The 21,714-nt window shown below is 44.3% G+C and overlaps 1 protein-coding gene and 1 pseudogene across 2 annotated transcripts in view; one reads left to right on the forward strand and one right to left on the reverse strand.

Moving 5' to 3' along the window:
- Positions 1-21,224, reverse strand: part of DNER (delta/notch like EGF repeat containing) — a 299,024-nt gene extending 277,800 nt beyond the window's left edge. Inside the window, exon 1 of the mRNA XM_079132624.1 lies at positions 20,811-21,224. Coding sequence (XP_078988750.1) covers positions 20,811-21,086 — 276 coding nt within the window. The 5' untranslated portion in view covers positions 21,087-21,224. The remainder of the gene's footprint in view (positions 1-20,810) is intronic.
- On the forward strand, positions 13,105-16,797 carry LOC306657000 (transcription factor BTF3 homolog 4-like; annotated as a pseudogene). Its single transcript has one exon. The product of its transcript is annotated as a transcription factor BTF3 homolog 4-like (transcript).
- Positions 21,225-21,714: the final 490 nt, after the last annotated feature.

Below are 21,714 nucleotides of genomic sequence, written 5' to 3' on the forward strand. Positions count from 1 at the left end.
GATTTGACCACTCTAGGAACTTCACAGAATGGAATCATATTTATCTTTTGTGGCTGATTTATTTTACTTTTCATAATGTCGTCAATGTCCATCCATGTTATATCATGTATTAGAGTTTTCATTCTTTTCAAAGTTGAATAATATTCTATTGTATGTATATTCCACATTTTGTTTATCCATTCATCTACTGATGCACACTTGTGTAATGTCTACCTTTGGCAATGGTAAATAATACTTCTATGAACGTAGGTATATAAGTATCTGTTTGAGTCCTTTGCTTTCACCTCTTTGGGGTAAATATCCAGAACTGGGATTGCTGGATGATATGGTGATTCTATGTTTGATTTTTTGAGGAACTGACATGCCATTTTCCATAGCAGCAGCACCATTTTTCATTCCCACTAATGAAAGGCAAGAATTTCAGTTTCTCTGCATTCTCACCAACACATTGTGTATTGTGTGTGCATGTGTGTGTGTGTGTGTGTGTTTAATAATAACCATCCTAATGAGTATGAAGTGGTATCTCACCATTTTAGACAGGTTTTCCATTGCTGGGAACAAAAGACCTGAGAAGAATAATTTTAGAGGAAAACTTTAGTTTGTGCTCACAATTTCAGAGGTCTCAGTTTATAGATGGCTGACTCCACTACTCTGGGTCCCAAGTGAGGCAGAACATGATGGCAGAAGGGTATGAAGGAGGAAAGTAAAGTAGCTCAGGACATGACAATCAGGAAGGGGAGAGAGGGAGAGGGAAAGGGAGAGGGAGGGAGGGAGGGAGAGGGAAAGGGAGAAGGAGGGAGGGAGGGAGAGGGGGGGAGGGAGAGCGAGAGAGAGGGGGGGGGAGGGGAGAGAGGGAGGGAGAGAGGGAGAGCGAGCGCTGTGTCATCAGGTACACAATATAAACTCCAAAAGCACACCCACAGTAACCTACATCCTCCAGCCACACCCTACCTGCCTGTAGTTACCACCCAGCTAATCCATTCAAGTGGATTAATGCATTGATTAGGTTAAGACTCTCAAAATCTGACCATTTCACCTCTAAATTTTCTTGCTTTGTCTCACACACAAATTTCTGCAGGACACCTCATATCTAAACCATTAACACTCACTGTGATTTTGGCTTGCATTTCCCTATTTACTAGTGATGTTAAGCATATTTTCATACACTTATTGTCCATTTGCACATCTTCTTTAGAGAAATTCTGTTCAAGTCTTTTGCCCATTTTTTAATTTAATTGTGTAAGTTTTTGTTATTGGGTCTTTTAGAGTTTTTTATATAGTTTGAATATCAGTCCCTGATTTGCAGATACCTAATTTGCAAATATTTCTCCCATTTTATGAACTTTACTCTATTGATAGTGTGTTTTGATGCACAAAAGTTTTTAATTTTGAGGTCTGAACTATTGATATTTTCTTTTGCTGCCTGGGCTCTTGGTATTACATCAAAGAAATCATCCCAAATCCCATGACATGAAGTTTTCTCCAATGCTTTTTCCTAGGAATTCAATAGTTTTCACTTTTATGTTTATGTTTTTGATTCATTTTGGGTTCATTTTTCTATATGGCATGTGGTAAGGGTCCCATTTCTCATTTTTGCACATGGATGATTGGTTTTCTCAATACCATTTGTTGAATCAATTTACCTTTGAACTAATTTCTAGTAACAATTTTTCCTGGGCTCAAAACATGAGAAACATTAAAGTAGAGGGAGTCATGGGGACAGATGCATGAAGAACTCAAGATGCCTGGTCATTTCTGGAAGAGGCCCCTCTGCTCACAAGATGACAGGGTGCTGGGTAGTAGTGATCCTGCACATTCCTGGTACACACACACACAAATTATTCTTCTTGTTTTTGTTATTATTTGAAAATAAAAAGGCTGCAAATCTAAGTTAGCTAAGAGAGACTGCAACTGAAGTCAAAGCAAAGCAGAGAAATTACAGCATGAGGAGAAGCACAGACTGTTTAGGCTCAGAGTCCAGCTCTCCACTTCCTGTGTGGCTTTAGAAAAATTGTTTAACCTCTGTTCTTCATTTTCATCTTCTGTAAAATTAGAGTGGGATGATGGCAATACTAACAATATTCCCCTTATTGTGTAATTAAAAAGATAAGATAGATTGGTATACATAAAGTGCTTAAAACAGTGCCTTGATCAAGATAAACATAAGTTGTTATTGTAATTTAGTCACCATAAAATGATTATGCACATCTGGCAGATTGGTTTCTCTCATTTCGAACTGAATATTCAATTCTCGACTATTTATGTAACACAAAACTATCAAACCACAGGTCAAAACCCCTCATTTTCTCTTAGCAAACTTTCTTATCTTAGAAGTACTGTAACGTTACAGAACAGTTGCACAGGCACTACAGAGTTTCCTTACACCCCACACCTAGTTTCCCTCCATATCAACGTCTTTCTCTTGTATAGTACATTTAATCACCCAATACTCATGCACTAGTATCAACCAAGGTGCACACTTTATTTGGACCCTTAGTTTCTCTAACGTGACTTTCCTGTTCCATGCAGGATCCCATGCTACATTAGACATCATGCCTTCTGAGTCTTAGCCAGGAGCATTTCTTCCTCAGGCTTTCAGGAGTGCTGGTGGGGTATTCTATAGAACGTCACTCAGTTAGGAGCTGGAGTGCCCTTCCCACCCCACGATATCCAGAGTGCATATTGTCAACATGACTTCTCACCCTTGAGGTTGCCCTTGGTCACCCAGCTGAGGTTCTTCCATTTTCCACATGTATTCCTCAGAAGGAAGTCACTGCACAACCCAAGGTGAAGGAGTGGGAAGTCAGGCGCCCCTGCTGGAGCGAAGAACATCTCCATAACCTGCATGGGATTCTGCTGCTCAGAACCAAGGTGCCTCCCCCACAGGGAAGAAGTACTAGAAAACTCATTTCCAGTCAGCTGGCTTGAACGTCTCTCCATAAAACACACCTGCTTCTCATCCTCATCACTGGCTGGCCAAGTCAGACCCCGGGTCTCCCAATTCCAAGTGTCACACTTCCTGCTACATCAACCACTGCACGGACCCAGGCAGGGGAAAGTGAAGGCCCTGGAAGAATCACTTCAGCCTCAGAGTCCTGGCTGATGAGAAAAACTCAGCTCTGCCTCCTGAGATCCTTTCCTCTTTCTAAGTATCAGTGTTACCACATCAGGACGCCTGTGAGGCAAACAATTCTGGACAGTTCTGGAGCACCAGATATCAAAACACATTCACATATTCCAAAACCAGCCCAGTCAGTGTGTGTGTGTGTGTGTGTGTGTTTGCGTAATGGGTAGGGAGAGACAAAGAAATAGATGTTAACTCTTCTCCTAAAACATATATTACAATATTCGGAAACTACCTTACCCTTATTTTCACTCCAAAATAAGATATTGTCATTTAAAATAAGACCGTAGAGAGTAACGTGGGCAGTGCTTTACACATGGCCAACATAAAAAGTTCTCCTCTGAGAAGTTCTACCAGCCAGTAGCTTCACAGACACAGAGAAGGTGTTTAGCTTCAATGAAAAGACATTCAAATAGGAAGAATGCCCACAGTGAGAATAGTAATAAGGCATATTGGGCATCTGTTGATCTTGTTCTCAAGAGCTATTTCCTCTTCCTCTGAGAAGAGAATCCCAATTTCCTTAGGAAAAGACCATCTTGGATCACATGGCTTAACTGGGGCTACTCATCCAGTCTGGTGATGAACACATGACATAGGCCAGGCCAGTCAGCAGCATCCAACCCCATAACCACAATGCTTGGTTCAAAAATGTACCTGCGACCCAAGTCAGACCAACAAAGCTAATCTCAGGACTTCCTAAAACAACTGGAAACAGGGGCTGTGTTCCCTGGGATAACTGGCAATAAGGATGATATGAACCTGAGCTTATAGAGATGACTATTTAGAATCTGAGAATGAAGCCAACACAGAGGAGTTGACATGAGTTGAGTCCCCAGACACTGCTATACTGACACTTTTCAGTCACGTGAACTTACTTACTGTCTTGCTTATGTTATTTGAATTGGACTTTCTGTTGCTTGCGACCCAAAGAATTCTGGTTAATACATACAATATAGAACTTTGATATGACCTGGTCTTCATATCTCTATGGGCTTCATTTTTCTCATCTATCAGATGACAAAATGAGATGTGGCCTGATCACTGAAGTCCTTACAGGGGAGCCTGACACATTCGCATCCAAGACACTATAGGTCTACTAAGTGAAACTTAGTAGTGAAACTTAGTAGTGTCTAAGTGAAACTCAGACACATCATTATACCTCTTATCTGCTTATACTCGTGCATATACACAGACACTATCACCATCTCAGTCTTAGCACTCCGCTTGGCGTTTAGCTGTAGTTAGCCAAATTACGGAACTTTTTGGCACAAGTGATTATGCAAGTTAATTACCATTTTTTAAAACTCAGCTTGTCTTTACAGGTTTCCCGTTAAATTAAAATTTAAAAATCACACTTTGAACATAGTTATTTCTGAATGTATTGGGTAAAAGCATGAAACCATGCAGAAAAATTGCTTCTGATCTAAATGAAAATGATTTTGAGTCCACATTAAAACAACACCTTACCAATCTGAAATATATTAGCTGCCAAAAAATGAAATGATGTGATAAATACAGTTAGTAATCTACCATTTTAATCCATTCCACAGTTTTCAACTGAATGGAATAGATTTGAGAACTGTGCCCAACACCAATGTATAGAACTTTTCTTATGTTACAGGGATGAGAAGAGTGGACAGCTGTGGTCATGTGAAGAAAGCCCTACATTTGTAGACAAGAGACTCAGCCTTAACCTACTGACTATAGGACTCCAGGCAAGTCACCAAGAACCTCCATCTGTTCCAGTCTTCTCATGGATCAAGTGGAGGATGTGCCTCCTCCAAAGAAATATGAGGATTAACATACAATATATGGTCAGGAAAGTGGTTTGCAGTCATTTGTGTCAAGAACTGAGCATTTGACATGAATCTGAATGTCCAGAAGAACACAGATACTAGATTACAGATCCCCCATATCCACCTCTGCAGGACTGTTTTGAGGTTAGGAATGTCTGGGCTTAAATAAACACTGGTAGAGAGCGCCCTGGACGGGAGTTAACAAATTCTAACCCTGACTCTGGCATTCATCTCTTTGGCCTTCTGAAAAATGAGTGAACTAACCAAGACCAATTCTAGGATCCCTCCCAGCTCTAAAATGTATGTATAAAACTGTAGCCATTGTACTCACTACTCAAAAATGGCCCCTGGCAGGGTAAGATTCTGAGATGATTAATCTTGCGTTGAAAAACAAAGAGTTCGGTGTCCATCTCCATCCCTTCATTCCACAGAGCCAAATGCAGTTGTGGAAGACTGTGCGTAGGACAGAGGGATGGGATGGGATGGAGATGCAGGTACAGCAGGAAGCAGGGGTTCATGCCAATTCTTGACCTGTGGCTGCAATTGTCTTGTGAGCTTCTTTAGGCCTCAAACTGTCCAGTTTCCCTGGCTGATCATTCCTTCAGTTGTTTTTTGGGGGCATGTGGGGGGGGGGGATGAACCTGTACATGAGGGGCCAAACTGAGCCTAAAAGACACCCAGTTCGAGCTCCTTTCTAACCCTCATTGCTAAAGCTCACTGCCTAAATCCCAATCCCTGAGGCCATAACAAGGGTCAGAGGTAGGAACCAAGTAGCCTGGCAGGGTTGCTAAGCAACAAGGGATCTCCATCCTTCAGCCCTGCTCTGGCTGGTCAGGGAGTGCAAGGGTCCCACCCGGCAGCTCGCTAGGGGTCCTCATTTACACTGAGCTCTGTGAAAGATAGCGACTACGTAAGTGTTCTCCAGGAGCCCACCTTGCCAGTTCTCTAACAAGCCAGGGGGCTGGGATGGACTCAATTTCTCCATGCAATGTACTGGACGTGCCTCATGGGTAGCAGTGCCGAGGAAAGGGAACATGTACAGGGTCTCCGTACCCGTCCAGAGAGCAGAGGATCTGGGTGGCCTTGCTTATCTTTTCCGACTTTCTGTCTTATTTCCTCTTCAGGAAGTGAGACCACTGGACCAAGGACATCTAGAGCCAGTTCTTGGTGGCTCAAGTGCCCAGCAAGCTCCTGCGGGTCCAGCAGACCACAGGAGCTAGAATGAGCCTGACTGGCTATGGGAAGGTCAGTCTCAGAGCCTGGGTGAGTCAGAACAAGGCTCTCTGATAGGCAGGCACTCTGGGAGGGAGGCACAAGAAGCAGGATCCTTAGATAAAAAGACAATGGAGGCGAGCTAGCAGAGCGTCACTGGAGCTGAACTGACGACCCACTCTAAAATGACACTTCTGGAACACTACGTGCCCAGACAAGGACAGAGGCCAGAGGACATCAGTCTGGCGTCTGAGCAGAGGGTACAAGTAACCATCCACAGGGGATCCTGGGGTTCAGGTTGCATAAGAAGGTAACACAGATGGAACACCATCTGGTGGGTACCCAAAAAGTCAAACAGAATCGCCACATGACCCCGCACTGCACTGCAAATTACATGCCCAAAAGAACTGAAGAGAGAGACTCAAACAGCTACTTGGACCAGAATTTTTACAGCAGCTATTCACAATAGGGAGAGGATGAAAACAACTCAGATGTCCATCAGCAGATGAATGGATAAACAAAATGTGGTCTATGTATACAATGGAATATTACTCAGCCAAAAAAAGAGCAAGAAAGCACTGACATGTTACATCACAGATGAATCTCAATAACACGCCAAGGGAGAGAAGCAAGAACCAAAGGTTACATACTACATGACTCCATGTTTATGAAATATCAAGAATAAGTAAACCCTCAGAGACAGAATGCAGATTAGTGGTTGCCAGAGACCTGGGGGTGGGGACGGGAGAATGGGGATTAACTTCTTAATGGGTACAGTGTCTCCTTCCTGGGTTATATCAAGTGTTGGAACTAGATTGTGAAATGCCACTGAATTGTTCACTCTAAAATGGTTACTTTAATCTGGGCACAGTGGCACACATGGGTAATCCCAGCTCGTTGGGAAGTTGAGGCAGGAGAATCATATTAAGTTTCAGGTCAACCTGAGCAACATAGTAAGACCCTGACTCAAAGTAAAATAAAAGCCCTGGGGTCGGAGCTGAGTGGTAAGGTACTTCCCTGCTCCCTGCCGCCTACCCCCACCCTCTACTGATCCCTTGTTGGTTTCCATGAGACCCTCACCTTTCTTTTCCTTTTTCCTCTCTAGCTTCCCCATATAAGAGAAGACTTAAGACCCTTGACCTTCTGAGTTTAATTTATTTGGCTTACCATAAAGGTCTCAAGTCTCATCCATTTTCCTGCAAATGACATAATTACATTTTCTTTGTGACTGAATAAAATGCCATTGTGCATATATGCCACGTTTCCTTTATCCATTCATCGGAACACCTAGGCTGGTTCCGTAGATTGACAAGCAGCCTTTCACTTGAAGACCCTCAAAGGTAGCAGGTCTACTGCTGAGCCCTAACAAGAATAAAGAGCTCCTCTTTGTGGGAGAGAAGCCTGTCCCAGCTAGGAAGGCAGTCTTCTGGGATACACAGGGAGGAATAAGGAGATCAGCCCAACTTTCCCAGTCAGTGCCCTGACCCCTGCTGCTCCCATCTCCCTGACAACATTCGCATGTCAATGTTGTCCAGGAAACTACATTTCCAAATCTATGGGAGAAAGAAGAAAGGACCTGAAAGATTGCTGCAGCTACTAGGAAGATCTAGGTTAGGAGCAAGGACTCGGGACTTACCCTAATTCCCACTGGCTCTGCCTGCTTGGAAAACCTTCTCTATGCCTACAAACAATGGCGGGCCATGGAAAGATCTCAACCCGTGGTTTTCAAAAAGGTGTCAGCATCATGTCTTAGCATCATGCTGTTAAGGCTGAAAACAACAAGATTTGTCTTCCGGAAACTAAAAGGTTCACTTGCCTTTCCATCAATTCAGCTCCCAAATTCCCACCCTCCCCCATCCAGCCACCCCTTTCTAAAGGGAAAAAACAATAATAATAAATTTACTTCTCTCCAGCTGAGAGTTTATTCTGGGCTTCATAGAAATGCTAATATTAGTTCTCATTTTTCTGTCTCTCCTATTAGTTGTCTCATTATGAGGCTTTTCTACAGAAATAAAAGAATTCCCTTTTGCACAAGCAGAAAAGAAAAAACCCAGCGGTCAATTTTAAAAAGTGAAGATGATGATAGAGGACCACTGAAATCCCCGACCAGGAGAAATGAGGTTGTTCTCAAGGGGAAAGAGCTAAAGATACAATAGAGATTAAAGCATAAAGGAAATTAGCATTTTGCTGAATATTAGGACAGACCTTTTTCTGCCTGGATGAGGAACTCTTTTTGAAATGAGAGCGTGACACTATCAAGGACTTTTAAGAAATCCTCTATTATCCAATAATGCCATTAAAATTAACTTGGTGGCTTTAGTAAAATACTAAGGAAACCATACCAATTATTAAAGAAGAAATGTGCCAAGTCATTCTTTTTATAAAAAAAAACAGTGAGGAATCCTAATCATTACAGAATCATTTCAGTATTCCAGTTGCCATAAAAAGTTGAGACAAATGAAAATGTTTAAATATGATTTATGCCAACCCTGCTTAACACAGGCATGAGCTGTGGCCATACCTAAAAGTCTTTTCTGAAGAGGTAATAGGTCAACTCGCCAGTGTAAGTCTTGGCCAAAATAGGATTCTTCAAAAGCGAACTCTTGGCTCAAATCAGAGCTCTCAACATATTGTACAGTATGGTAATGGTATCAAACATAGGAGCTCTAATTAAAGGTTATCAATCACCCATTGATGAGTTTGGTTAAATAAGAACCAAAAATTATCAGCTTCTAAACAGTAAAACAATGAGTGTGAGCAAAATCAAAGGAAATGACAAATGGGGGAAGTGTTCACAACACAAAGGCCCAAGGAGTGATTTCCTTCATTAGTAAAGAGCTGCTATGAATCAATGGAAAAAGAAAAAAGCTCAGCCCAAAGAAAATAAGGCAAAAATAACAGTGGACAACTCCTAAAGAATGTTTTCCCTCCTTCATTATTTCAAAAATGCAAAGAGAGGGCTGGAGATGTAGCTCGGTGTTAAAGTGCTTACCTAGCATGTGTAAGGCCCTGGGTTTGATCCTGGCACTGCAAAACAGTAAGTAAATAAAAACAAAAATGCAAAGAGAACAAGTAAGATGCCATGTCTTACATATCAATTAACATGCATACACACAAAATAAAATTTGGAATGCCAGTTTAGATAAAAAAAAAAAAAAAGTGAGCAAAAAGGTATTCTTATATGCTGTTAGTAAATATGCAAAATTGTTCAAACTTTCTGGATGACATTTTAACAATACTCACTAGAAAGTATGTGGGGGTGTCTTTGGGGAGGATCAGTGCAACAGTATTGTAACACAAAGATTGGAAACAATGTGCCTTAGTAAGGACATAAAGAAATAAATGAATATTCAGACAGTGTAGGGCTGGGGTGTGGCTCAGTGGTGGAGCATGTGCCCAGCATGCAGAAGGCCCTGGGCTGGATCCCCAGCAGCACTGGGGAATATATTCATCCAAAGAATGAGCTTGCTTTCCATTTTTAGACATAGTAACATGTTCAGGAAAGAGATTCAGGAAGAAGTTACAAAACATAGTGGATAGGATAATTTAGTTTTTATATTAAATATTTCCATGCATACGTAAGTATTTATATAGTATTCATATATGTTTGTGTGTACAGAGAAGAAAACATAAAGCTACAGCAAAATGTGAGCAGTGACTAGCGCAGAGGCAGAGAGGGCAGACAAGCTTACCCATAGGCCTCTGTCACCACGTTTGCACAGATTTTTTAATGCCTTAGCAGTTTGACAGGTACCCTAAAGGGGCCAATGAAGATATAAAGCTATGAGCTGATTTCCTACGCAAGTTAAATTCAGGTTAATAAAATTTGCCTTACGTAATTATTTGGCAAGAATTTAAAGTGTCATTGACTAACCCTTCAGAAAAAAGCTAGGAATCGGAACAAGGACTCACTCGTCAGACCTTTGGGGTGAGGTTGCCAGATTTGGAAAATTAACGTGTAGGATTCCTCATTAAACTTGAATCTCAGATAAATGAAGTGCAATGTTTAGGACATACTTTAAATGCACTGTTTATCTGAAATTCAATCTTAACTAAGCATCCCATACTTCATCCAGCGCCCCCAGCCTGGGCACTTTGTGGACCCTGATGGACTTCTGACCTGGGTCTATGCCCAGAGGCCCCCAGATACCCAGCTTCGTCTTCCTCCATCCCAGTGGTAGATCTATGGGCTGATGACTCCTTAAAGAACCACAGGAAGTGTGTGGACCATTCCCCACGAGGATGTGGGCATACACAGTTGGGCATCTCCATACATCCACCTACTCCTGGAGTGAACCACAGAGCCCAGGTTCAGAATTCTAGTCCCACCTAAGCGTGAAATTTTTCCTGTTGTTTTTTTTTGTTGTTGTTGTTTTTCTTGTCACCTCAATATCTCCCTGGTTCCCCCTTCTATGCCATTCTGAAGAGAAAGCTCCAAAGGATCTGGATCAGACCAAACAATTTGGTGGATTTAGAGGAATCATGCGTTCTGACTCCAGAATTACCATAAGCTACAGTACTCTCAGTACAGTGTGGAAATGACAAAAAGATAGACATATAAATTCAATAGAATAGAATAAAGAGTTTGGAAATAGGCCTACACAAGTATGGTCAGATGAGTTTTGGACAAAGCTGCTATTATGGTTTGGATCTGGAATCTTCCACAAAGGCTCATGTGTTGAAGACTTGGTCCCCAGTGCAGCCGTGTTCAAGGTAGGGCTTACGGGATGTAACTGGTTCATAAGAGATCTGACCTAATCAACGAATTAGGTGATGGCATTCCGGGGACATAGTGGGAACTTTAGGAGGGAGGGCCTAGATAGAGGAAGTAGGTCACCAGGGTCTGTCTGTCTGTCTGTCTGTCTCTCTCTCTCTCTCTCTCTCTCTGTTTCCATGAACAGCTTTGCCCTGCCATGCCCTCCATGGTGTTCTGCCTCACAACAAGCCCACAGCAGTGGGACCAAGCAACCATGGACAGAAACCAAAGCAAACCTTTCCTCTTCAGGTTGACCTTCTCAGCTATTTTGTCACAGTGATGGAAAGCTAACTAATACAGGTGCCAAAATAACTTAATGGAGATAGATAATCTTTTTCAATAAAAGCTTCTGGAACAACTGGAGATCATTTGTTTTAAAAAGAATGAACAAAAACTACCCATAGTAACAAGAACTACAAAACTACATTCAAACAAAACATCCAAATATTAAAAATGGGACATAGGCCCAAATGTAAAACCTAAAACATGAAAAAACATAGAATGAACACAGGAGGAAATTTTTGAGGTAAGCAGATTTCTTAGGTCACACAAAAAAATCACAATCCATAAAAGGAAAAAAATAATTAATTACACTTCATCAATATTAAAAACCTGCCCTTTGAAGGGCTCTATTAAGAAAACTAAATGTCACAGACTGAAAGAAAATATTTATAAATCACGTATCAAACAAAGGCTATGGCTATGTATGCAAAATATGGTAAAAAACTCTTGCAGCTCATGCACAGACACTTCATCAGGAGCGTGAGTGGAGAGAGCACGTGAAGAAATGGGCATCATAAACCAACCTGAAATGCAAATGAAAGCCACGACAGGGCACCACTGCGCACGTCATAGAAAAGCCAAAATCTAAATCGCCAACACGAACCAAGAACTGGCACAGACAGAAACGACTGGAAGCCTCTTTTATTGTTGATAGCAATGAATGATGTAGCTGTTCTGGAAAAGAGTTTGGCAGCTTCTCATAAAGTTAAACACGTGGTTACCACGTGACCTAGCAACCCCAGCAAACCCTAAGTATGAACTCAAGGGAAGGCTTCTGACCTCCCATGGAGAGGGACCCCACATTCTTCCCCTCTTGTGATTCCTTCCATCGAGGAGTTCCAGTCCGCCTCTGGAACCCCAGAGCAATTTCAGATCCTCCTTTAAGTTGACTATGCGAACCAGTGAAGTACCAGCACTGAAATTCTAAAGGATGTGCCAGGCGGGGGGCTGCCAGCCAAAGATGGCAGAGCTCCTCTTTCCAAGTGCGGCTTCTGTTAAGCGCACTGATTTCCTCTCCAGATCCACACTCTTCAAAAGTGGAAGGCTTTCCTTTCTCCAAGGTGGGAGGCGTTCACACTTTACCAACTGAAAGCGTCCCTTCAGAAACTAAAGGTGCCGCATCTGGAACCACTGCCTCCTCTTTTCCTCCTGCTCCCCTCTGGTGCTTACTCAGAAAGTCACAAACTGTGGCGCCGTTCAAGGCCATGGCAATGCAGTGATAACACGATACTCGAGGCCACGATGCCCAGGCCCAGATATGTCACAGAGCTGGATGACCCCTGGTGAATTTCCTTAGCCATAAAATGAAGAATCATAAGCACTTTTATAAAAATGGCAGTTTTTGAGTCTATAGAAGGCCAATTTGTGACAGAGGCTTCTTCTTCGCCCATCCCCCGCCCAGTGCTGGGTGTGACCCTTTTATTTCCTACCAACCATCCTATTAACGAACAAGGACATAGGTGTTAGGAAAGTTAATGAGCTGGTAGGAGCTCAGCAGGGATTCTCACCTGCACCTGAAACCTTTTGGGTTAGCATTTTTTACCCTGCAGCCTGCACTTCCCCAGAAATAGACTGTTACCATGGCATCTAAACATGTTGACCAAGGGCCGATGTCAAATGAAAAGTTAAGGTCTGTCCTGGAAAATTCTAGAAATTTAAGCAATCTGAAAACGGGGCCTCCACTTATCCTTCTGTGTGTCGGCCCAAGAGTCTGAGCTACAGACATCCATCAAGAAGGGATGGAACGTGGGAGGAAGGGGACAAGCCTTTAGCTAAGTCAAATAAGTCAAAATGAAACAAATAAAATCTTTCCACAAATGTGCAGAAATATTTAGGAGAGGGTCAGCAAACTTTTTCCTTTGTCAAAAGTCACATAATAAATATCTTTGGCCTTGTAGCCACGCCGGGCAGCACAGCTACTGACTCTGCAGCCCGGACAACACAAGCAAATGGGTGTGGCTGAGCCGGCCAGACTTGGCTCCCGAGCTGACGCCTGTGTTTCATATGATTATCATGCATCACACACAAAAGCATTCTCATTTTTTCAACTGCTTAAAAATGTTAACATCATTCTTAGCTGGGGGAAGGAGAGGGGATGGAGATTGTGTTTTTCCAACCCCTGATTTACTTCATCAGAAAACTATTTTTATAAAGAAGTTTTAGTAGAAATGTAAAAGCAAGGCTACTGCAAAGAAGTCTCTGGAAAAATATTTTGCACTTCCCAGATTAAGAGAAAGTATGACACAGTTAACTGTCTTCGTGAACTTTCCTCCTAAACACAGCCCGCACACATGCCCTGGATCGGCCCCATGGGGCCCGGTGCCCCCCTGAGCCCAGTACTTACTCCTCAATATTTATGGAGCACCTACTGAATCCAAGGGAGAACCTGGATCATCTTAGTTCCTAAATAAACCCTTTAGTTTTTAACCTGCTTCACCTGCTTTTAGTTACTTGCTTTAATTGACTTTAAAAGTCACCAATTTGATATGGCATTTGCCAGTAAATGGATGGAGCTGGAGAATATCGAATATCATGCTAAGCGTAATAAGCCAATTTCAAAGAACCAAAGGTCAAATGATTTCTCTGATATGCAGATGCTCATTCCAATAAGGGGGGCGGCGGCTAGGGAAGAATAGAGATGCTCTGGATGAGACAGAGGGGAGTGAAGGGAGGGAGCAGAGGGGAGGACAGGAGTGAATGGGTCATCATCACCCTACGTGCGTGTGTGACTACACACGGTGTAATGCTGCACCATGTACAACCAGGAGAATGAGCAGTCATACTCCATTTATGTGACATGTCTGATGCATCAAGATGCATTCTACTGTCATGTATAACCGATTAGAACACATTTTTTAAAATTCAAAACTCACCAATTTGAGAGGCACAGCAATACCTCTGGTGTGTGGGTCACGATGGCAAGAGTTGATGATGCTGGTGACTCACGTGCAGACCACCCATCACCTCCTAACCACCAGCCTTCTTTCCTCCTGCCTCATCCATCAATAGCCCCACACCCCATTCTCAGGGGGACCACTGGAGATTGGAGATTTGCTGTCCTGACTCTACACACCATAAGTCACCTCACGAATAAACTCTCTTCTGCAAAACTCATTGGCATGCGGCAGAGCGGGCCAAACAGGCCTTGAGTGGTAACCCTGCTGCATGTGGCTCCTGTGTGCCCTGGCTCAGCCGGGCAGATCCTTCTGCTGGGGAGCAGGGGCCTCCTCTTAAAGAAACAGCTCCAAGACGCATGTCGTGATTATTCACTGAAGTGAGTTCAAATAAAAGCCCTTAGTGATTCCATACCAAACTAAGATCGTCAGCACAGGCTCCATTTGCTCTGTGTTCTTAGTGTTCTTTGTACCCAGGGACAGGAGGAGCTAACTGAGAGGAATAGCTTTCCTTGGTGGTGTCTCCTAGAGGGCCTGGCACTAGGCAAGACCTTTTCCTAAGCCACACCCACCTTCAAGGTTGGCATCAGGACCCCATCTCCACAGATGAGGACCCCAAGCCTCAGAGGAGAAGTTACTCATCGGGGGGCACCGGGGCCCGATTCCAAGCCGGGTCTCACTCTCACGCTGCACTCCTTCCGCGCAGAATTCACTTGCAGATGCAAAATCTACACTTGAGGAATTCCTGGAGCAGGGAACTGGATGCCCTCTGGGTCAGAATGACCAAGACTGGATGTGACTTCTTATTTTCTTTGCCATGTGCTACAGGTTGGCAGGCTGTGACAGGAGATGATGAGAGTCTAGCAGGGTCTTCTCAGCCCTGATGATACAGTAGAACCACGTGGAGAGGACTTACAAATTACCAGGCCCCACCCCAGATCAATTAAGTCAGAATCTGGGGGATGGGGAGAAGGACCCAGCCTGTTTGTTAAAGTTCCCCCGTGACCCCAATAAGCAGCCAGGGCTGAGTGCAGGTGAAGCAGGGAGGGAGGTGCAGACGTAGGCTTTCTGTCTAGGAAACTTGGCTGTGTCATTGGGTTTTGTTTGTGGGGATTCTGCAGTTGCTCTTCTAGGTTAGGTGGCTCTGACCACAGCCGCCTCCTGAGTTGGTAAGGACATAAGGACTCTAAAAATACAACCAGGCACTCAGCTTTCTGACTCAAATGCCCTTCAACTTCAGACTAGGTTTTCTTCCTCGGATGCTTGTGAAATGAGGACATAAACATCTTGGATGGCACCACGTCACATGAGATGTTTCAGTGAAGAAGCTAAGATCAGAATGCGTCCTTGTCAGGTGGCCCAGCTGAGAAAGGTGACCAAGAAAGAATGCACCAAGAACACCATTCACGCAATAAGAAAATTTTAAGTTAATAACACCAAGAAAGTCAAGTGTTTCCTTCTTTTCTTAAATTGTTACAAGAATTTTGACACTTTTTTCTTTCATTTCAAAGGAAAATGTCAAGTCACTGAGAATTTCCTGAGAAATCGTTTATTTCAGAGTAAAAGAACTAGGTGTTTATAAAAATTCTAATGCAATTAATCTGTCATTTCAAAAACTTATGTCATAGCACAGCTAATCCTAGTAGAGAGAAAAGACCGAGCCTGTTCATTGAAGGAAAACAACCACAATGAATTGGCATAATCATAGTTTACACAGGAAAAAGATAATCCTTCTCTTCATATATCTTATATTTGTGTAACATTTTGCTTTTTTTCCAAAATGTTTTCAAATTTATTCTCACCACACTTTGTATATTTATAGAAAAAACTTTACAGAGCTCTCATTTGTGAGTTACATCATTTCTATGTATAAAAAAAATAAGGCTCTTGCCGCATGCTGGTTTTGGAGGACCCTCCCTGCTTCAGAGTTACCAAGAGCATGAATCAAGAAAAGCCAGCTTCAGGCTCAGGTCTGGATAGGGGGCAGGGGCACAGCTGGCAGAAAGAAGAACCTGGTACATAGCACAGCAACAGCTGATGACAAAAAGCTTCAGAGTTCTCTAAAAAAAACTGGTTGTGAATAATATAGCTGGTATTGAAGAGGTGAACGTGATGAAAGATGATGGGACAGTTATTCATTTCAACAATCCCAAAGCCCAAGTTTCCTGTCTGCTAATACCTTCGCAAGTACTGGACATGCAGAAGCCAAACCAGTCCCAGAAATGCTTCCTGGAATATTAAGTCAGCTGGTGCCGACAGCTTGACAAGTCTTAGAAAGTTAGCTGAACAGTTCCCACGGCAAGTGTTGGACAGTAAAGCACCAAAACCAGAAGACTTTGATGAAGAGGCGGACGATGTTCCAGATCTGGTAGAAATTTTTGATGAAGAGTCAAAGAATGAAGTTAACTAAAATTTTTTTTGGTATTTTGAAGCTGGCATGGACTAGATTTAACAAATCAGCTATGTAGTTCCAAAGTTTTACAGACATGGAGAACATCACCTATTACTAATTCAGTAATATAAATATTTTGTATATTAATAATGCTGTTTGTTTAGCATTTTTTTAGTTATTTAATTTTGCATTTTGCACTTCTTCCCAGGATCTATTCTTTGGGTGAAAATATGAAGTATTGGTGCAGTTTGAGGGTGTTTTGGTTTTTACTTCTTGATTTTTTTGTTTTGTTTTGTTTTGGAGGGTATGTTTGGTGTATATATATATATATATATATATATATATGTATGTGTGGGGGTATGTGTGTATACAGTGGAGAGCAAATTGGAAAACAGTTCTATTTATCATTTTCCTTCCTCCAGTAGAAATAAAAATTCTTTACAAAAAAAGAAAATAAGACAAGTATTATTAGCCCATTTTAGAGATACAAATATCGAGATTCAGGGATGGTCATTGACTCTCTCAAGGTTATAAAAATTTAATAGAAAGGTCAGAGAAAGAAGCAATGTCCTGGGACTGGGGATGCAACTCAGTGGGACAATGTTTGCCTGACAAGCATGAGGCCCTGGATTCCATCAACAGCCCTACACACACACACACACACACACACACACACACACACACACAAATGTATTCAACATTTTGCACATATCACAATATAAGGGGTGTGTGTGTGTGTGTGTAAAGTCCAGTAGTGAAGACCGATGGCATGCAAAGAACTAGGTTCTAGATTTCTTTGTGGTTCTTTGTTAGCAAATCTCAATTTAAAAAATGTGTTCACCATTCCATGTTAGCATTTTTTTTCTTTTTTTTATTGTAAACAAATGGGATACATGTTGTTTCTCTGTTTGTACATGGTCATGTTAGCATTTTTGATCAGAAGAGAGGATTATAGACTCAGCTTAATGAGTAATATTAATTTGCATAAAAAGCAATTGCCCTAGACCTCTTTTTCTCTCCAAGCGCAGAGATTGGCACATTTTTATGACAATTTGAAAGAATGTGTTCCTTAGCAAACATGCAATAAAAAAAAACAGGTGACTGCTTGGATGTTTGGAAAAGAATTAGTTTGTTAAAATAAAATAAGCTTTACCAACAAACATTAAAATAATCCCTATCCTTGATGGATAGCCCAGTAGAAGAAAGGACTTCCTGTACCATTTGCCAGGAAAACTGGCCAAACAACCACCACCTCTGATACCTGCCTCCTTCCCCAACTGAACCAGAAGAATACAAGTAACCTCAATTTTTAGCAAGTTGAAGTTTTTTCAAACCTACCTGAAATATTTATATTTCTTTTATTTAGTGTTCACTTGCATGTTATTGTGGGAATGTACCTTCAGAGAAGACCCAGAATTCTGGCAGCTTGAGAGAGCAAGGAACAAAGACTGGCTTGGGGTCAGGGGGCTGGGTTGGAACTGCACCAAGGGCATGGTTGGAACCTGCTAGGAGCACCAGAGAAGGAAGGCCACATGCTCTTATTAGCTTGCCTGGGTGTGGGAGAGGCAGAGAGAGGGAGAGATGAGGTTTAAAAGCTGTCAACAAACATCAAAAAGTGGAATCAGACTCTTCCTGACCAACCCTGAGAGGGAGTTTGAAAATGAGGAAACAGACCCAGTTAGCTCCGATCACCTGTCACAGTCGTGCCATTTCAAGCCCGTGCCTGCTACAATTTCCAGCTCCTATGAGCTCTGGTCCCTCAGATAACCCAGAAGCACCCAGGATACCACATGCTCACCCAGCATCAAGAGACGACCCCCAGAAAAGCCGAAGGTAGCCTTCATCCCTTTGAATCCCAATTAGTGGTTTCTTATTTTCTCAAAATTCTCCACACAAAGTAAAACTTCTGGCCTAGATTCTAATGCTACTATTGTTAACATAACTGCTTTCATAATTAGAGGAGGGGTGACACTCTATTTAAAAGAGTCTCTTCACATACCAATCAAATTCCATCTTCAATTCATCTGGTGAGCAACCACACTGGCTACAATGGCGGCCCTCCCTCCTCTTTATCTGTAGTTGAGTATGTGGGGATTTTTCTGTCGTTTTGTTTTTCCTAACTTCTCTATTGAGATTGCCTTTTGTAGTGTTGTTGTCTGTTTTGTTTTCTGTTCCCAAAGCAATGAGTCTTGAGTCTTCCTGCAAGCTCATGAAGGATTAAATTAAAATCATTAGGAATCAATTTTTTATGGGCTACGATGCTCTCATAAGGCCAGAAGCTCTTCTGGATAACGAGGTCCTATCAGGTTCCAAATCTGCTAAGTTTTCCTGTTAGAATTACAGTTACTTCACTCTCTGGAGTGTCAGGTGGGCAGCGTTCACACGGCCGAGCCTACTGGAGCAGGAACCTCACAGGAAACCTGAATCTGTTTTGAACCAGTGGGTTCTGCAATATTTATGTACTAGTTCATGACTTTTCTGAATAAATTACCTTATATATCAAATTGCTACTTAAGACAAATCAAAATATTTATTCTTCTCTGTTACTCATCTTCTGGAAGCACTAAAGCACTCTTTCCCTCTCTTGAAAATTTCTTTTATTTAATTTTTGAGTCAGTAAAAAAAAAAATTAGTTGTGCTAAATTCCCGACGCCCAGTCTTCCTTCAGGTTTATCTGAACTAATGAGCACGCTCACCTTTCTCCTGCCTGCTCCCACCACATCCTGGGTGCAGGTCAGCTCTTTCTTTAAAGGGAGAAATTCAGACATGTAAATGCAACAACCGTTTAACAGAAGCCGCAGGACAACTCACTTCTTCAGGAAAAGTCATGTAAATCATCAATCAGTCGGAGAATTAGTATGATCCATTCTCTGCTTTTTAATTTGCAGTTCTCATTTTTGCAAAAGCAAGACTTTGTTCTAATGGTTAGGACGGCTCAACTAGGCGGGCCTCCTAAAGAGCTGTCATGCCGGAACTCCTGGTATTCATGACACACAATTCACCACCACCATCATCATCATCCGTAAAGGAATTAAAGTATCTCGAAACCAGTTAACAACGGGGAAGAAGACAACACTGAAAATACAGACTCAAGCTCATAATTTGCTATGAAAGAAAAAAAGATTCTAGATAAAGAGCAAAAATTCTGTCAAGGTCAAGTTTTTCAATCCCATTTACCGCTGCTAAATAAATAAATAAGTAAAGCCTGTGTTATAGACAGGATGACCTTTCCCCCCTTTTTAGAAGAGCCCGTTTGAGAGCATTGTGAAAGGAACTCTTCACTGTATCACGTTTATAGGAAACAAACTCCTCCACCCTAAATATAAGAAAGCAAGTCTGGGATCCCAAATACACTCCACATTCATGTGCTTTAATTTATCCATTTCAGATTCATCCTCACCCTGGAAAGAGACTTGAGGATTTTCTAGCGGCACACTTGGCCCTACCAATTTCCCCACTGACAATGTGAATGCGAATGGGTTTCACCCAGCTTTAACATCCTTGGAAAAGCCTCGTTTATTATTTTCTGCTAAATTCTCTTAGAAATCTCAAATTCAAGGACAGCTGCTAGTCCCCTCCCATTAGTTCCACCGCCACACGCTTCTAGGAGTCGTCCCTGTGCCTGTTCACGCCCTGGCTGCCAGCCCCAAGTGTACGCCGGGAGGAGTGTCCAGCCACAGGGCGACACCACCAGCCCCACGCGGAAGGGCCCGCGAATGCCTCTGACTGTGGCAATGCCCTCTCCCACGCTCACAAAGGGCTGGCTGCAGGCGAGCAGAGACAGCTGCCCTCGGGCCTCCGGCCGCTCCTCAGCGCTCTTGTAAGTGGAGAAAGGACAGGAAAGTAGCGGACCACCTGGCACCGGGCCCACCATCACCTGCCTCCCACATCGTGCACCTGGACACACGCACGGCCCAATGGGACAGGAAGCAGGGGCTAGCTCGACGCCCACAGCTCACTAGGGATGCTGGAGCCGGCTCCTCTGGGCCGCCACCGTGGGCACCGAGACCACGCTCTAGCAGGGATTGGCTCGGTTGGGGCCGGGAGGGGCGCGCCACTCTGTGGCCAGCGGTCGCGCCAGGAGTTCCGGGGTTGGGGTGGTTGCTGGGCCCTGGGTTGGCATTGCCCGGGAACTAGTGTGAGCAGGCGAGCCGCTCCTAGCCGCACCCATAGGGTCGGTCCAGGGGTCCGCGTCCACATGGGCGGAGCGGTTGGGTCCATTCCCTTCCTAAAGTGGCAAAAGCCAGTGTCAGGCGTGCTGGAGCCCCGCGTCTGGCAGCAGAGCAGCGGCGGGCAGGGAGAGGCTGCGGGTCTCCAGCCTGCCCTTCGCACCGCGCCTGCCGCGGCCACTCACCTGGCAGTCGCTGCCGGAGACCCCAGCGGGGCAGGTGCAGCGATAGCCGCGCTCTCCCTCGGAGGCAGCATGCTCCTGGCCGGGCGCTGGATGTGGGGTGCACACCCCCCCGTTCCGGCAGGGCTGCGCGGCACACGGTCCGGGTGCGGGCAGGGGCGCGGCGGGCACGGGACTGGCGAGGCAGCCACCGCGGGGCCCAGCACCAAGCAGCAGCGGCAGCAGGGCCAGCGCGGGCAGCAGCTGCGCACCGGGCGCCTGGGCGCGGCGGGGAGGCATGGCCGGCCGGGAGGGCGCGGGAGCAGGAGCTGAAGCTGGGACGCTGGGGCGCTGTGGCAGCGGCGGTGGCGGCGGCGGCGACCGTGGCGTCTGGGGCTGCTCCGCGGGGCCAGACGCCTCCTGCAGCTGCGGGATCCGTGGTTCCCTCGGCAACCGCGGGCGGGGCTGGGGGCGGGGCCAACGGGGGCGGGGCGCCGAGGAAGAGGACGGAGAGGAGCAGTAGCCCTTCGCTCGCGGGGAGTTGGTGCTGGAGGTCAGGAAGGCTGCCCTGGGTCCCGGCTCTAGGGGATCGTGCAGCCAGCTCGTCAGAAAGAATCCCCGAGGAGCGCATCGATGGTAGCGCGAGACTGGACGGGGAGCCAGGAGAGGCTGGGGCAGGAAAGAGGATAGAGAGGGCGGCGCAGGCTGGAGGGAGGACTTGACAGCTCCAGGCAGCCACCCGCGGCCTCTTGGCGCAGAATCTGTGACACCGCAGCGGGCACCGGCCTGACCTCATTCTCCGGGACTGCTCCACCCGCTCCCACGACACTTAACACTTTCCCCAGCACATTCAGCTTTGCTGCACCATCGGGAACCCGATGCCCCGACGCTCCTAATCAGCCCAGCTTGCTGGGAAGCGACCTTGTGT

This window comes from Sciurus vulgaris (assembly GCF_902686455.1).
Source record: "Sciurus vulgaris genome assembly, chromosome: 3".
Taxonomy (NCBI): domain Eukaryota; kingdom Metazoa; phylum Chordata; class Mammalia; order Rodentia; family Sciuridae; genus Sciurus; species Sciurus vulgaris.